This window comes from Puma concolor, chromosome C1, assembly GCF_028749965.1.
Source record: "Puma concolor isolate L17-30 chromosome C1, mPumCon1.1.hap2, whole genome shotgun sequence".
In the NCBI taxonomy this organism is placed as follows: Eukaryota; Metazoa; Chordata; class Mammalia; order Carnivora; family Felidae; genus Puma; species Puma concolor.
Window position 1 is genome coordinate 101535000 of NC_141674.1, and position 18138 is coordinate 101553137.

General features: G+C 39.2%; 1 protein-coding gene across 1 annotated transcript in view; it reads right to left on the reverse strand.

The window, feature by feature from the left end:
* SPAG17 (sperm associated antigen 17) overlaps positions 1–18138 on the reverse strand; it is a 236047-nt gene that overhangs the window by 77866 nt on the left and 140043 nt on the right. Inside the window, exons 27-30 of the mRNA XM_086717947.1 lie at positions 8355–8530; positions 6336–6453; positions 3248–3426; positions 753–912 (exon numbers count right to left, since the gene is read on the reverse strand). Of these exons, the coding sequence (XP_086574073.1) occupies positions 753–912; positions 3248–3426; positions 6336–6453; positions 8355–8530 (633 nt within the window). The remainder of the gene's footprint in view (positions 1–752; positions 913–3247; positions 3427–6335; positions 6454–8354; positions 8531–18138) is intronic.

An 18138-nucleotide genomic window follows, 5' to 3' on the forward strand; every position in this document is an offset into this window, starting at 1 on the left:
AGGAAATCCAGCATCGGCAAGGGTATGAGGAAGGAAATATTTTCGTACAACACAAGAGGTAGGGGTGTAAATCGAGAATACCTCTGAGGAGAGCAATTTCATAATTTAGACTATGGCAGACACTGTTGATTGCTTACTCAACTGTTACCGGACTTCTTTTTTCCCTACAGGTAGTGCGCATCTCCTGAGAAAAAGGCCAGAAACGTCAAATGCTTGTTTTTCCAGCTTGGGTCCCTGGCCAGGTCTAGTCAGTGAGATATAAGGGAAGGTCTTCTGGTGGGGGAAGGCAGTGGAATCCAGAAATGTTCTCCTCCCTGATAGAGAGACAACCTTGAAAGTTCTTGTGTCCACTCTCTTCGTGTTTTGCTTTGAGGGTTACTACATGAGAACCTGGGGCCTTTGCAGCTCTGAGGAAAGTCAAGAGAACCAAAGAGATGCCTACTTAGAACCTTGACATTGCTGATCTGGTCAACTAACCCTAAAACACTAGCCCAGCACTAGACCTAATGTGGAAGTGTATATAATGGCATAGGAAAATGTTCGTTATTTAGTACTACGAGAAGGAAGCAGTTCATGACAGTGTGTAATGCCGTGATTCCAATTAAAATTTATACATATGTATATGCGTCTATGAGTATAGATGAATATATTCATAGAAAAGATGAGAAATAAAAGAATAACAATAATGAACATTTATTGAGCATTTGAAGGCTTATTAAATCCATTATAAACTGAAAGGCTTCAATTATTACCTTTCTTTGTGATGACAATCTCAGATGGTACAATTTCTGATTTATGCTGAGAAGCCGTGTCCATAAAGTCGCCGCTGTGAGGGCTTGTTGGCATTTCACCAGGAGGACAAACAGAACCTGAATCAGGACTACTGCTCACGGCACCATCGGCAAAGAGAATCTGAAGGAAAAGCGAAATCCTTACATTCTCAGAAGCAAGCAAGAGGCTGGTTAACATTTGATGCTGTGTCAAACTGACATAAGTTAAAATAAATCCAAAAGAAAAACGCTCTTTGCAGACCTCCAGACTCAGCAACACAAACATAATATAGGAGGATAGATTGGGAGCGCAGAGAGAATAGCTTACTATCCAGCAAAATAATATTATTTAATGTTTTCCGTTTACCTTCTATTTTGTTTCCTTTCTTTTTATTTCTTGTCTTTTATTGGATTAACTTGAGTTTTTATTTTCTCCATTAAAAAAAATTTTAATGTTTATTTATTTTAGAGAGAGATAGAGCATGAGCTGAGGGGCAGAGAGAGAAGGAGACACAGAATCCAAGGCAGGCTTCAGGCTCCGAGCTGTTAGCATAGAGCTTGCTGCAGGGCTTGAACTCATGAACCGTGAGATCATGACCTGAGCCAAAGTTGAACACTTAACCGACTGAGCCATCCAGGAACCCCTATTTTCTCTATTCTTTATCCTTCCCCTATGTCATTGGAAAATTATGCACTCTGTTGAAACTTACATAATGACTACATTTAAAACTTTATCACATATTTAAATGTTTAGTGTCTGTCGATATCTATCTAGTAGATATGTCGTCTACAGGTACTACAGATACATCTGTCTGGATCAATCTCTATCGCTTACCAATGTGACAAGAACCACCACCAGCTGCTGCTCATGAGAAATCTAACGTCCATCCTGTCCATTCTGTACTAGGTAACTGGTTACCTTTAGGAAGCTTTCGGGATTGTCTATCTGCGCAGTCCCAAAACTGCACTACAACATATCTAGATGATCTTTTAAAGATTATTAGTATCAATCCTGATTGACTCTTGTTTAATCCAAAGTATTTTTTTTTTTCGTTCTGGGAAAATTCCCTATGTTGTTTCTTTCTTTATTTTCCTTCTTCACTCCCACCATTTTCTTCTTCTGGAGATTGTATTCTTCAGATCCCTTTTCCATGTCTCTTAACTTTTCTCTCCCTCACAATCCACTCCCCCACCCCCCCAATTTTCACAATTATTTTTCTTGTTTTTTTCTCCTTTTAAATTTTTATTTATTTTGTATTTTTAAAGTTTATTTATGTTGAGAGAGAGAGAGAGACAGAGAGAGCATGCATGAGCAGAGGAGGGGCAGAGAGAGAGGGAGAGGGAGAGAGAGAGAGAATCCCAAGCAGGTTCCACACTGTCAGTGCGGAGCCTGACACGGGGCTTGGACTCAATAACCATGAGATCATGACCTGAGCCAAAATCAAGAGTGGGTCACTTAACTGACTGAGCCACCCAGGAACCCCTCTTAAATTTTTAATTGAAGTATACTGACATACACTATTATCTGACTTTCAGGTGTACAACACAGTGATTTGATACACAATTGTCATTTTTAGTATCTAAAACTCTCGATTTTTTTCCCCAGCAACTTTTCTTTTTTTATTGTTATTTTATAGATTGTTAGCCTCTCAAGTCTCTGTCTATATTACTTCTACTCACTTCCAAGTTTTTTGTTTAACTATGCTTCTTTTTAGGTGCTCTGTCTTTAATTTTTTATTATTCTGTAATTTACTTTCATGCAGTTGGTTTTTCTGTAAGGTTGATGACTCTTGGGTGCACAGTCATATTTCTGTTTGAGGATCCCTGTTCACTTCTTGGTGGCGTAGCCTCTGGTCGCTGGGAAGGAATGGAGCAGGACACACATCTCCTGGGTATTTTGATGTCTGGTTGCCACCCTCCAGGTAGTAGTGAGTCACCTGGGACACTAACTCGATTTTCTGAGTGCAGATCTCCATCTGTGAAATGTCTGTGTTAAAACTTCTGAGTTTGAATTTTGCTGCAGGCTTTTCACTGTACATGTTTTAAACTTTCTTATGTTTCTCCGTCAGTCTGATCTCACCTGACTTGCATTTTCTAGAAATCCTTACAAAATTTTCATCCACTGATGACACATCTTGTTGTTTTGCAGTACAGTTGTGAATGCACTATTCAAAAGTATTTTTTTTTTTTTATTATTTTAAGGTGCCTTGAGAGGCAGAGGAGGCGAACACTGTGTTTAATCCTCAGCCTTGGGTCATATATAGAATAAGCTTATTTATAATAAGGATACAAATAGTCTTATTGGCAGACTATTCTATTCTATTCTACTGTTCTATTCTCAATTTTCCATCTCTGGTGTCACTCCATTTTCAAGTGGGTTGTGCCTCTTACCTACCACAATACTACTCCTGCCCCATAGCTTGTTTGTATTTTACTTTGCAGCAGGAAGGAGAATTATTTATCTAACATTCTCTTACCTGTGTGGATCCATCCAACATGTACTTGACAACAGTGCCTTGCCTGGTGATAACTCTTGATGCCTCCTGTTCCACTGGTGGCATCACCGTCTTATAGTACTCATAGTGTTTCACCTTCTGGGGGTAGCTCTGCCGGACCATGATGTCCCAAGTGGGTTCCTCATCCATAACATTCCCATCTGAAAAAAAAGCAAGCCTTAATGTGGACTGGGCAATGCTGTGTGGCCGGTGTTTTATCTTTTTAATTAATTGTTTTCATTCTTCTGTCTACAGCTGAGTAATAGGGCAGTTTCCATGTCATGACTGATGGCGCAGAGCACTGGTTCTTTTCTACCTTTGCTATGGTCAAATGTAGTAAAGAAGGTCGTCTATAGGTACTCAATAGGTACCTTCTCTATGTACAACCCATTCTTTCTCATGAGTTCTAGGACATCTCTGGCAAAATTAGGAAGGAAGCAGAGCTTTGCTGTCTTAGAGGTTCCCTTTTCTCCCTGTTGGCACTTTTCTCTTGCCCTCGACTAAGCTCTTGCCCCTGGGTGCTCAATGCTCTCCTGGTGACCCCTGGCTGCCTGGAGCCTCAGGGGGAGTCACTCACTTCAGGCTTGCCCTTCCAAAATATTTCATCATTTTTCAGAGTTAACATCGTCTCTTCATCTCTAACCAAATCCAGATTTTTCTCAGCATTCTACTCTAAGCTGGCAATCAAGGAGAAAAGCACCTGGTAATTTCCTTCAAAAGAAAATATTAACGAGAATTCAGTTTTTGCTAACCAAATATTTTCCTCTTCTCAATTTGTAAAGTGGTTTATCAACATGTAATGATGGCATTTCAAGGACTGTATCAGGCTCACAGAAAAGTATTTTGAAATGAGGGCCCTCCGTGATACCCTCTAAGTCACAGAAGTATTACTAACAATAAACTAATAAGCACTTACTTGGATGTTTTTATATGTTAAATGCTTTGTATATGTATTTTATTCAGCTCATCCCAGCGAACTTTTAACGGAGACTTCACTTTCCAGGGTTTTGAAGAAATGGAGGCTGGAAAGGCTTATAGCTTCTCTAAGGTCACACAGTTAAGTGGCAGGCCTAGGAGTTGAACGGGTCTCTAGGCTTAACTGTTTTCTCATGTTGTAAAAACAACTGCTGCTACCATGACCCAAAATAAACAAAAACCACCCAAAACCTAACACTGGATTAGTATGCTCCAAATTAGAAAGTATTTTCTCATTTAATACTCATAATAACCCTGTTTAGTATATGACACTATCTTATAAATGAAGAAATTCAGGTGGAGAGGGGTTATGACTTGTCCAAGGTCACCCAAGAAAGCTCTTTCTTCATATACCGCATGACCTTCCCCCCTTCTGTGCAAGGCTGACCCTAATGAAAACATTGCTCCTTTGGTATTTATGTTGTAATTATGTTCAGACTTGAATAAGGATATTCCTAATATATGGAAGATTTTTAAAAGATTACATGTTCCAAGCAGAGTTATTATTAACCACGTTGTCTACCATGATATAAGGATGAAAATATCAGGCTAGATAATGAAACTAATAAAAAAAGGTGGAAAGCTGGAATTTGATAATAGGATCAAGTGAACAAGCAGACAAATATGTTCTTATCTAGAAATATCCCTCTTAGTACACTCATAACATCTTTGACTTTGACTCTGGAAGACCCTTCATGGTCATCACACAGTCATCTCATCATGGAAAACCTGGACCACTAGGAATCCTGGGAAATCGATTCCAAGAATCATGGTCTATTTTTAATAATTGATAAAGCCTAATGAAAAACAAGATTGAGACAAATCTGTGCTCGCTTCGGCAGCACATATACTAAAAAAGATTGAGACAAATAAGATCAACTGCAACATTTAGTTTCTTTTCATTTGGGTGGCAAGTAAATATGACATTGAATTATTTTTCAATAGGCATACTCTTTTTCTTTGATAGATATACTTTTCCAATATGGTGTACATAAGGAAATGATAATAAAGAGAATATTTGGTTGTGAAAAAAGATCAAGACCCACTGATACAATACAACATTTATAGATGAAGAAACATGGTCTAGAGACAGTAAGTAACTGAAAGGGCCATAGAGTCAGAACTCAAGTCCCAGGCCCATGTTTGCTTTGCTGCTTCTGTTAATTCTATCGCAATAGTGGGTCTCCATTTAAGTGATATGCAAATTCAGTCACCAACGTGGATGCCCCAATTAGGGTAATTAAAGAAATCCTACTTGTACTTATTGTGACTAAGGTCACTCAACTCCTAAGTGGCAGAGATAAAAGTCCATTCTTGGTCCAGTGATGGCAAAGCCAGTGCTCTTAACAGCTATTGTGGGCCCTGTCTTCCTGCCTCTATGAAGGGACGCAGGTATATTAATTTGCTGGTCTGATCAAAACAAAGGACAGTGAGCACAAAGGAGGGAGAGGCAAGTACAGGTTGAATGCTTGAAGGAAATCAGTCTTGTTCTCAAGTATCAGCATATGATTTTATAATGTCTGTTATTTCTGTATGGCCTCTAGGCTTTGCCATCACTGGACTTTCATCTCTGCCACTTAGGAGTTGAGTGACCTTAGGCAAATTAATGAACCTCCCGAAGCCTCAATTTATTTTGTAAAATGGAATTACTAGGACTTAGCTTAAAATAGTTGTAGTTTTAAAAAATGTTTATTTATTTATTTTGAGAGAGAGAGAGAGAGAGAGAACATGAGCAGGGGAGCGCCAGAGAGAACCCCAAGCAGGCTCCTGGCCAACAGTGCAGAGCCCAATGCGGGGCTTGATATCATGAACCATGAGATCATCATCTGAGCCAAAATCAAGAGTTGGATGTTCAACCGACTGAACCACCCAGGCGCCCCTATAACAGTTGTATTTTTTCATGTGTATTAAATACTTAGTGCCAAGCTAACAGGAAATGCTCAGAAAATGAGGGTTATTATTATTATTAGCCTATTGTTCATTATTAACAAGTATATTTAACTAGTAGGAAAATACACACTTTCAATGGTGATTTAATTGTTTTCTATATTTTTTTGCTCCACTCCCTCCTTGCTCTACACCAGCTAACACTCACCTGTAGACTCTTGCCCAATGAAGGTCACTAGGAGCCCATTGGGGCAAGACACATTTAGGTTTTGGAAAGTGGGAACATAAAGAGTCTCTTGTAAAACAGGTTCTGGTTCCACTTCTTCCTGTAAATAATTTAACATGTGAATAAGTGTTATTTTCTAAATGAGCTATTGATTTATTACGACTAAGCATGGACTTGCTGAGTGCTTAACATATGACTTGCCAATGACTAGTGGGCCCTGTGATGGAACCTATAAAATGCATGAGTCTCTACCTTTGTGCAATTTATATTCTATATTGTAGAATGGTACATAGACATGTGAAACAATTAAATTATAGTACCAAATGGTTGGCACATCTCTCCTCAAAAAATGAAGATATCAAAGTTAATGAGAATAGTTAGGAAAGGATCATGGAGGAGTTGGGCCTTGAAGTAGGCCTTGAATGATATTTCTGTTTGCAAGTGTGGGTGTAAAGGCTGACCACATCCCCACTACCCACTTTGTGTATTTTTTAAAGTTTGGGTGTTAGAGACGTTATGCTGTTAGGATATGTGTCCTTATTTTTCTCTAATAAGCAGGCATTACTTTTGTAGTAAGTAAAAACAATTTAAAAATGGCATAAAAAGATTATTTATAAACTGATGAAGTTTGGGTGTGTCTAGGGAAAAATCCTAATTAATTTTATGCCAACTATGCCTGAATACCTGGTTGGTTAATTGCATTCCAGAATCAAAGTTATTTGGTTGCTTCCAACCAACCCCTCATGATAATAATTTCAGTTTTTCCAGTCGGCTTTCTTTCCAGTTAGCCACTAAAGTCATTCCAACCGATCCCTTGTTTCTGGATCTTTAGTTTATTCTAATTAGTCTTCTACTGTTGATCATTTAAATTGCTCTGCCTTTGTTACTAACAAATAATAAAACCTGAAAAGTTAGCTAAAAATTAATTAAAAACACAAAACTAAATTAAGAGGAAAGAAATTATGAAATTCTGTAAAATGAACAATACTGCTTAAAGACATGAACCTTGCCATGACAAATCTACCATTACACAAAAAACCAGTAATTATCTCCCATCCTTCCATTAGCGTCACTTTTTAAAAATTTTAGGAGAGCTGACTGGTTTGCTACCAAATTGCTTTCAGTCAAATTAATGAATTATCCAGGGCTATTCTGCTCAAACACCATGCAATTTTCATTTAGCAAGGGTCAAGTGTCCTGGCTTGAGAAAAGTCATCTTGCAGTAAAGCTAAATAAATATGGTACAGAGAGGCTAAGTAGCATACTAACCCCACAACTTTCAGAGGGCCGAGGTCTGAAATCAAGATCCCTGATCTCTTTTTAACACGTTTTTTATTCTAATGAGTTGAGTGTTTGTACATTGTACAAACTGCACAGCTGTTCTAGTAAATGCCTAAAGAGTCAAGAGTTCATCAGTGGTTTTCTTCTTGCTCCTCTTTTGATCTGTATTCTTCTATCAGGAACATGTTTGGAACCAAAGCCTCTGTGAGTGTGTGTCTGCATTGGGTGGCAGGTTGGAGGTACAGGGTGAACTGGTCTTTAGCCAGAAGCGGGCTGTCCTTCAATCCTTGGCATATAAATCTAAGCCCAAGTTTACCAAATGGAAGCATTTCCATTATTTAATTAAAGATGCTCCTCTTTCAATTGTTATTTATCTAATGAAGCTAAATAAAGTACTTAGAGAATGGTAGGAACTTAACCAACCAAGAGCAAAGAAAACTCAAGAACCAGAGTGGCAAAAAAGGCTGAGCTTGTCCTGCTGAGTTTAGAATGAAAGACCTGAGAGAGATGTATATGACAATATGTCTCCTGGCATAGGGACCCAACTCCTGTGTGCACATCTCTTCTCATTCATTCAAAATTGAAACTCCAGGGAATGTTAATTCATTTGCACAAGAATGTATGTGTGGTGCAATAACACTATGGACCTAACTCATGATTTAAAAAAAGTTAACACTGAGGTAGGAGTAGAGTTTTGGAATCCATGGCAAGTCCCTGTACCTTTTTCTCTTCTTCTTTTGGGTGTTCCTCTTCTTTAATTGATTCTCTGGGTTTTTCTTTGCCTTTTGATTTTGGTTTTCCTTTGCCTTGAGGAACAGTCACTACGACAGGAATTACTGTTGCAGTAAGTGCTGATGGGATATTCAACATTGTGTCCAAATTAGGATCCTTATCCTCTATAAAGAGAAAAGGAGAAAACAAGTAAATTCGACATTCATATTGGGTATGTTTGTTAAATAAAATTGGTATCACAAACATTTACACCAGTTGGCAACAATTTTTACCTTGCTGAATATGATTTTTTCAGTTGGATAGATTTCAGGGGTAATGTACTCGATTTAAAATCAGAATTGTAAACATTGGGATACAGATGCCCCTATGACTTAGCACTCTTGTATCCTTTGGATAAACTCCTAGGTAGTGCTATTTCTGAGTCGTAGGGTAGTTCTATTTTTAATTTTTTGAGGAACCTCCACTGGGTGTTGTATGTATGTGATGAACCATGGGAATCTACCCCCAAAACCAAGAGCACACTGTACACACTGTATGTTAGCTAATTTGACAATAAATTATATTTAAAAACCAATAAAATAGGGAGGAGAAGATGGCGGCGTAGGAGGACGCTGGGATCACCTGGTCCAGCTGATCACTTAGATTCCACCCACACCTGCCTAAATAACCCAGAAAAACACCAGAAGACCGGCAGAACGGACTCTCCAGAGCCAAGCATAGACGAGAGGCCCACGGAAGAGAGTGGGAAGGGCAGAGAGGTGGTGCGTGCTACATGGACTGGAGGGAGGGAGCTGGGGTGGTGGAGGGGCAGCCAGCCCACCCAGCAAGGCAGAGCCCCTGAATCTGGCTTGCAAAAGTGGAGGGCCAGACGGAGTGTGTTCTGACAGCGAGCAGGACTTAACATATGGAATGTTAAAAGTCAGCAGCTCTGCCTGGAGAGCGGGAGGGTGAGAGGATACCAGGAGGGAGAAATGTTGAGCCCTGGAAGACAGAGCTCAGCTTGGCGGGGAACAAAGGCACTGGCAAGCGCCATTTCCCTCTCCCATCCCCCAGCCGAAATTCCAAAGGGAACCAGTTCCCATCACGAACTTGCTTGCACCGCGCAAACACCCAACGCTGTGCTTCTGTGGATCCATCCCTCTGATGGGTCGGCCCCCCTCCCGGTGCTGCAAGACCCTTCCCGCAGCAGACCACTGATGGCAAAGCAAGCTGAGCCTACCCCTCCCATCCTGGTGCACCTTGTGGATCCACCCCAGGTAATATGCCAGACCCCATGGAAGCAGCACCACAAACCTGGCAGTGTGTACGTAGCCCAGACAGGGGCCACACCACTCCACAGTGAGTCCTACCCCTGGGAGAGCGGAAGATAAGGTACACACCAGTCTGACTGTGGCCCCAGCAGTGGGTCTGACTATGGCCCCGCCCACCAACGCAAGTTACTCCAGAAAGCACAGGGGAAGTTCCCTGCAGTTCCACACCACCCCAGGGACTATCCAAAATGATGAAACGGAAGAATTCTCCTCAAAAGAAACTCCAGGAAGTAGCAACAGCTAATGAATTGATCAAAAACGACTTAAGCACTCTAACAGAACAAGAATTTAGAATAATAGTCATAAAAATAATTGCTGAGCTTGAAAAACGTATAGAGGACAGCAGAGAATCTATTGCTACAGAGATCAAGGGATTAAGAAATAGTCATGAGGAGCTAAAAAATGCTATAAATGAGGCACAAAATAAAATGGAGGCGACCACAGCTCGGATTGAAGAGGCAGAGGAGAGAATAGGTGAATTAGAAGATAAAATTATGGGAAAAGAGGAAGCTGATAAAAAGAGAGAGAAAAAAATCCAGCAGTATGAGGGGAGAATTAGAGAACTAAGTGATGCAATCAAATGTAACAATAACCGTATGATAGGAATTTCAGAAGAGGAAGAGGGAGAGAAAGGGGCTGAAGGTGTACTTGAACAAATCATAGCTGAGAACTTCCCCGATCTGGGGAAGGAAAAAATCATTGAACTCCAAGAGGCACAGAGAACTCCCTTCAGACGTAACTTGAATCGATCTTCTGCACGACATATCATAGTGAAACTGGCAAAATACAAGGATAACAAGAAAATTCTGAAAGCAGCTGGGGATAAACATGCTCTATATACAGCTCTATAAACATATAAAGGGAGACTGATAAGACTAGTGACAGACCTATCTACCGAAACTTGGCAGGCCAGAAAGGAATGGCAGGAAATCTTCAATGTGACGAACAGAAAAAAATATGTAGCTGAGAATTCTTTATCCAACAAGTCTGTAATTCAGAATAGAAGGAGAGATAAAGGTTTTCCCAAACACACAAAAACTGAAGAAATTCATCACCACTAAACCAGCCCTACAAGAGATACTAAGGGGGATTCTGTGAGACAAAGTACCAGAGACATCACTGCAAGCATGAAACCTACAGACATCACAATGACTCTAAACCGATATCTTTCTATAATAACACTGAATGTAAATGGACTAAATGCTCCAACCAAAAGACATAGGGTATCAGAATGGGTAAAAAAATCAAGACCCATCTATTTGCTGTCTACAAGAGACTCATTTTAGACCTGAGGACACCTTCAGATTGAAAGTGACGGGATGGAGAACTATCTATCATGCTACTGGAAGTCAAAAGAAACCTGGAGTAGCCATACTTATATCAGACAAACTAGACTTTAAATTAAAGGCTGTAACAAGAGATGAAGAGGGGCATTATATAATCATTACAGGGTCTATCCATCAGGAAGAGCTAACAATTATAAATGTCTATGTGCCGAATACAGGAGCCCCCAAATATATAAAACAATTACAAACATAAGCAACCTTACTGATAAGAATGTGGTAATTTCAGGGGACTTTAATAGTCTACTTACAACAATGGGTAGATCATCTAGACACAGGATCAATAAAGAAACAAGGGCCCTGAATGATACATTGGATCAGATGGACTTGACAGATATATTTAGAACTCTGCATGTCAAAGCAACAGAATGTACTTTGTTCTCGAGTGCACATGGAACATTCTCCAAGAAGGATCACATACTGGGTCACAAAACAGCCCTTCATAAGTATACAAGAATTGAGATCATACCATGCACACTTTCAGACCACAATGCTATGAAGCTTGAAATCAACCACAGGAAAAAGTCTGGAAAACCTCCAAAAGCATGGAGGTTAAAGAACACCCTACTAAAGAATGAGTGGGTCAACCAGACAATTAGAGAAGAAATTTAAAAATATATGGAAACAAATGAAAATGAAAATACAACAATCCAAACGCTTTGGGATGCAGCAAAGGCAGTCCTGAGAAGAAAATACACTGCAATCCAGGCCTATCTCAAGAAACAAGAAAAATCCCAAATACAAAACCTAACAGCACACCTAAAGAAAATAGAAGCAGAACAGCAAAGAGAGCCTAAACCCAGCAGAAGAAGAGAAATAATAAAGATCAGAGCAAAAATAAACAATGTAGAATCTAAAAAAACTGTAGAGCAGATCCATGAAACCAAGAGTTGGTTTTTTGAAAAAATAAACAAAATTGATAAACCTCTAGCCAGGCTCCTCAAAAAGAAAAGGGAGATGACCCAAATAGATAAAATCATGAATGAAAATGGAAATTATTACAACCAATCCTTCAGAGATACAAGCAATTATCAGGGAATATTATGAAAAATTATATGCCAACAAACTGGATAACCTGGAAGAAATGGACAAATTCCTAAGCACCCACACCCTTCCAAAACTAAAACAGGAAGAAATAGAAAACTTGAACAGACTCATAACCAGTGAAGAAATTGAATCAGTTACCAAAAATCTGCCAACAAATAAGAGTCCAGGACCAGATGGCTTCCCTGGGGAATTCTACCAGATATTTAAAGCAGAGATAATACCTATCCTTCTCAAGCTGTTCCAAAAAATAGAAAGGGAAGGAAAACTTCCAGACTCATTCTATGAAGCCACTATTACTTTGATTCCTAAACCAGACAGAGACCCAGCAAAAAAAGAGAACTACAGGCCAATATCCCTGATGAATATGGATGCAAAATTTTTCAATAAGATACTAGCAAATAGAATTCAGCAGCATATAAAAATAATTATTCACCATGATCAAGTGGGATTCATTCCTGGGATGCAGGGCTGGTTCAACATTCGCAAATCAATCAATGTGATACAGCACATTAATAAAAGAAAAGAAAAGAACCATATGATCCTGTCAATCGATGCAGAAAAAGCATTTGACAAAATTCAGCATCCTTTCTTAATAAAAACCCTCGAGAAAGTCGGGATAGAAGGAACATACTTAAACATCATAAAAGCTATTTATGAAAATCCCACAGCTAATATCATCCTCAATGGGGAAAAACTGAGAGCTTTCCCCCTGAGATCAGGAACACGACAGGGATGTCCACTCTCACCGCTGTTGTTTCACATAGTGTTGGAAGTGCTAGCACCAGCAATCAGACAACAAAAGGAAATCAAAGGCATCAAAATTGGCAAAGATGAAGTCAAGCTCTCACTTTTTGCAGATGACATGATATTATACATGGAAAACCCGACAGACTCCACCAAAAGTCTGCTAGAACTGATACATGAATTCAGGAAAGTTGCAGGATACAAAATCAATGTACATAAATCAGTTGCATTCTTATACACTAATAATGAAGGAACAGAAAGACAAATAAAGAAACTGATCCCATTCACAATTGCACCAAGAAGCATAAAATACTTAGGAATAAACCTGACCAAAGATGTAAAAGATCTGTATGCTGAAAAGTATAGAAAGCTTATTAAGGAAATTGAAGAAGATATAAAGAAATGGAAAAACATTCTGTGCTCATGGATTGGAAGAATAAATATTGTTAAAATGTGAATACTACCCAAAGCTATCTACACATTCAATGCAATCCCAATAAAAATTGCACTGGCATTCTTCTCAAAGCCAGAACAAGCAATCCTAAAATGTGTATGGAACCACAAAAGACCCCGAATAGCCAAAGTGATTTTGAAGAAGACCAAAGCGGGAGGCATCACAATCACAGACTTTAGCCTCTACTACAAAGCTGTAATCATCAAGACAGCATGGTATTGGCACAAAAACAGACACATAGACCAATGGAATAGAATAGAAACCCCAGAATTAGACCCACAAAAGTATGGCCAACTAATCTTTGACAAAGCAGGAAAGAATATCCGATGGATAAAAGTCTCTGTAACCAATGGTGCTGGGAGAACTGGACAGCAACATGCAGAAGGATGAAACTAGACCACTTTCTCACACCATTCACAAAAATAAACTCAAAATGGATAAAGGACCTCAATGTGAGACAGGAAACCATCAAAACCCTAGAGGAGAAAGCAGGAAGAAACCTCTCTGACTTCAGCCGCAGCAATTTCTTACTTGACACATCCCCAAAACAAAAGGGAATTAAAAACAAAAATGAACTGTTGGGACCTCATGAAGATAAAAAGCTTCTGCACTGCAAAGGAAACAATCAACAAAACTAAAAGGCAACCAATGGAATGGGAAAAGATATTTGCAAATGACATATCAGACAAAGGGCTAGTATCCAAAATCTATAAAGAGCTCACCAAACTCCATACCGAAAAACAAATAATCCGGTGAAGAAATGGGCAAAAAGCATGAATAGACACTTCTCTAAAGAAGACATCCAGATGGCCAACAGGCACATGAAAAGATGCTCAACGTCGCTCCTCATCAGGGAAATACAAATCAAAAACCACACTGAGATACCACCTCACACCAGTCAGAGTGGCTAAAATGAACAAATCAGGAGACTATAGATGCTGGAGAGGATGTGGAGAAATGGGAACCCTCTTGCACTGTTGGTGGGAATGCAAACTGGTTCAGCCACTCTGGAAAACAGTGTGGAGGTTCCTCAAAAAATTAAAAATAGATCTACCCTATGACCCAGGAATAGCACTGCTAGGAATTTACCCAAGGGATATAGGAGTGCTGATGCATAGGGGCACTTGTACCCCAATGTGTATAGCAGCACTTTCAACAACAGCCAAATTATGGAAAGAGCCCAAATGCCCATCAACTGATGAATGGATAAAGAAATTGTGGTTTATATACACAATGGAATACTACTTGGCAATGAGAAAGAATGAAATATGGCCTTTTGTAGCAACGTGGATGGAACTGGAGAGTGTTATGCTAAGTGAAATAAGTCACACAGAGAAAGACAGATACCATATGTTTTCACTCTTATGTGGATCCTGAGAAACTTACCAGAAGACCATGGGGGAGGGGAAGAAAAAAAAAAAAAAACAGAGAGGGAGAGAGCCAAACCATAAGAGACTCTTAAAAACTGAGAATAGGGGCACCTGGGTGGCGCAGTCGGTTAAGCGTACGACTTCAGCCAGGTCACGATCTCGCGGTCCGGGAGTTCGAGCCCCGCGTCGGGCTCTGGGCTGATGGCTCAGAGCCTGGAGCCTGTTTCCGATTCTGTGTCTCCCTCTCTCTCTCTGTCCCTCCCCCGTTCATGCTCTGTCTCTGTCTGTCCCAAAAATAAATAAACGTTGAAAAAAAAAATTTAAAAAAAACTGAGAATAAACTGAGGGTTGATGGGGGATGGGAGGGAGGGGAGGGTGGGTGATGGGTATTGAGGAGGGCACCTTTTGGGATGAGTACTGGGTGTTGTATGGAAACCAATTTGACAGTAAATTTCATATTGAAAAAAAAATAAAATAAAAACCAATAAAATAAAATAATATATAAAGCCTGAAAAGAATCAGAATTATAGTTAAAAAAATCTCAGGTACTGAATACTTTGACATATTTGATGCCATTATTTCACATGTTCTTGCCTTCCCGTCTATATTATGAACTCCTAATTATAGGGCAACAACTGTATATTTGAGAAATATTTATTTACAGGCTCTTATATGCAAAATATTTGGACCAGTGGGTAGTAATAATAACAAAATGTATAAAAGACCTTATGAAGCCAAAATAGTCTAAATAAGATTTATACTCAAATAGCTTCAATTCAAGGACATATTAAATAGGAAAATAAGGGATACAGATAAGGAAATTCAGAAAGGAAATTGGTTTGTTTAGTTGGGATGATAAAAAGAAGTCATAGAAGATTGATTTTATGCTTAATATAGCAATGGATTGTCAGAATTGTCAAAGGAGAGCTGATCTCTGAAGGAATTATGTTGGAATCTTCTGAGCATAATTTGCATCTTGAGTTCTATTCTCCTCTGAGTTCCAGAGTAATACTCCCACCTGAATCTCCTCTTCCTTCTTTGGGCAATTTCTTTCTGTCTCTTTACTGGTTCTTCCTGTCTCGTGAATCCTTAACTGTCGTTAAATTTCAAGGATTCTTCCCTTATGCTTACACAAAGGATGTGTTTTAACTCTGGCTACTCATAATAATTACTCACTGAATTACAAAAAAAAAAAAAAAAAAGCTCAGCACTCTCCCACCCCCTTGACCCTCTGAATCAGACTCTCTATGGATGAGGCACAGGTATTTACACCTGTGAAAAATCACATGTGATTGTGATACACAGCCAGGACTGAGCACCTTTATTACATACAATAGACCTGAATATCTCATATACTACTGGTGGTCCAACTATCATCTACATACTGATGAGTCCAAAATTTACATCTCAAGGCATGACCTTTCTTTCTGGGCATCAGATTCGTATGTGCAACTGCCTTTAGACATCTCCCCCAGTTGTCGTACTGGAGACGTTTCAAACTCAGTGATTCTCTCTTATCCTAGGACAGGAAAGTCTATGTACTCAAATCTCATTCAATGACCAATCAAGCACCTCATTTCCCAAGTTAGACAGTGAGGCCATTTGCATTTTCTCTTTTTGGCTGACCCTATATAACCAGTCACCAAGCCATCAGAAATTTCTCTTGAATGATGCCTCTCCTATCTAGTCCTCCCTTGGCTTGTAGTCTCACTGATCTCTTGATTTTCTGTAGCAGGCTCCTAACTGGTATGACACCTCCAATACCACCATTTCAGTGTATTCTTCAAACTATCACTAAAATTATATTCGTAATATGAGATCCAATCATGTCACTTCCCTTCCCTTACTTAAACACCTCTGACACTCACTGATCTTATAGGGCATACAGGACTCATTTTCCTCCACTCCAGCCACACTCAACTCTTCACCTTTCTGTAAAGATGGCATGCTTTTACACAATTGTACATTTATGCAAATGGTTCTTACTATCTAGAATTGCCTTTCCTTGTTGCTTTGTCTGGATAGTTCCCATTCGTCTCTAAAGTACCACTTCAGATGCTGTATTTTCTCTCTGAAGTATTTTCTAGCTGCCCCTGGAACTCTGTTTATATATAATTTCTAGCACTTCTGCAGTTATTTCTCTATTTATGTTTTCTCTCCCCATTAGACAATGAGTTTTTTTGAGGAGATATGCTATGGTTTTATTCGTCATCATGGCTCAGTGCCAGCAAGATCCCTGACCCATAGGAAGTACAGTATATAAACAAGTGAATGATGTCCAGTTATAGGCAGTTGGAAACTCCTCTCTCTCATCCCCATCCACTTACTCATTCAGTAAATATTTATTGAGTACCTACTATCATGAACTAGGAATTGGGTAACCAATGACGAACGAGGCTACAGGGAATTTACACTGTAACGGGTAGACAAATGAAAAAACCCTCAGGTACAATGGCATGTGTTACGTCCATGATAGAGGAGGTACAGTGGTCCATGGGAACACAAAAGAAGGGAATCAAACACAAAATGCCTCTATACAACTTATACTTTGACTATACTACACAGTTTGCCTTTCCATAAACAAGTCGTGCTTTTATGTTACTGAGATTTTGTACACACTGTTCTTAGTAATTAGAATTCCCTTTTCCTTTGATTCTTTGCTTAGGCAATTCCCACTCACTTCCAAAGACCCAGTTCACATGCTACTGCCACTTGATCTGTGAAGTCTTTCTCAGAGCAAGCAATCTGTAAGCTGAGACCTGAAGGATGGTAGGAAGCTTAACTGTCATTAAGTGGCGGTACATGCAGCAGGAGAAAGTGGTCCGAGCAAGAGGTAAAGCATGAGCAAATGGCCAGAGATAAGAGAAAGCACTCAAGGAACTAAAAGTCACAAAAAGAATTGGGTAGGTGGAAACAACCCAGATGTCTATCAACAGACGAATGGATAAATAAAATGTGCCATATACATATCACAGAATACTATTCAGTCTTAAAAAGGAAGGGAATTCTGCAATATGCAACAACACTGATGGAGCCTTGAGGAAATTATGCTTAGTGAAATAATCCAGTCGCAGAAAGACAAATACTGTACGATTCCATTTACATGAGTTATCTAAAATAGTCAAAATAATAGAATCAAAGTGTAAAATGGCGGTGGCAGGGGCTCAGGGAGCAGGAAATGGGGAGTTATTACTCAATGGGTAAAAAGTTTCAGTTAAGCAAGATGAATAAGCTCTGGAAAGCTGTATATACCCAATTAAGGGGGGATAACTGGACTGGAAATTTGTTTAGTTATTAGCAGATAAAAGTTCTTAAACATTACTATTATGTGCATATGTAAGGAGTTTATATTTTTTGTAAAGACTCATGCCTTCAATATTTTTAATATACGAAAAGTAAAACATTACTTTTTTTTTAAGTTTGGATTTTAATTCGTTAGTTAACATGCTTTGTTATATTGGTTTCAGGTGTACAATACAGCGATTCAACAATTCCGTACTTCAT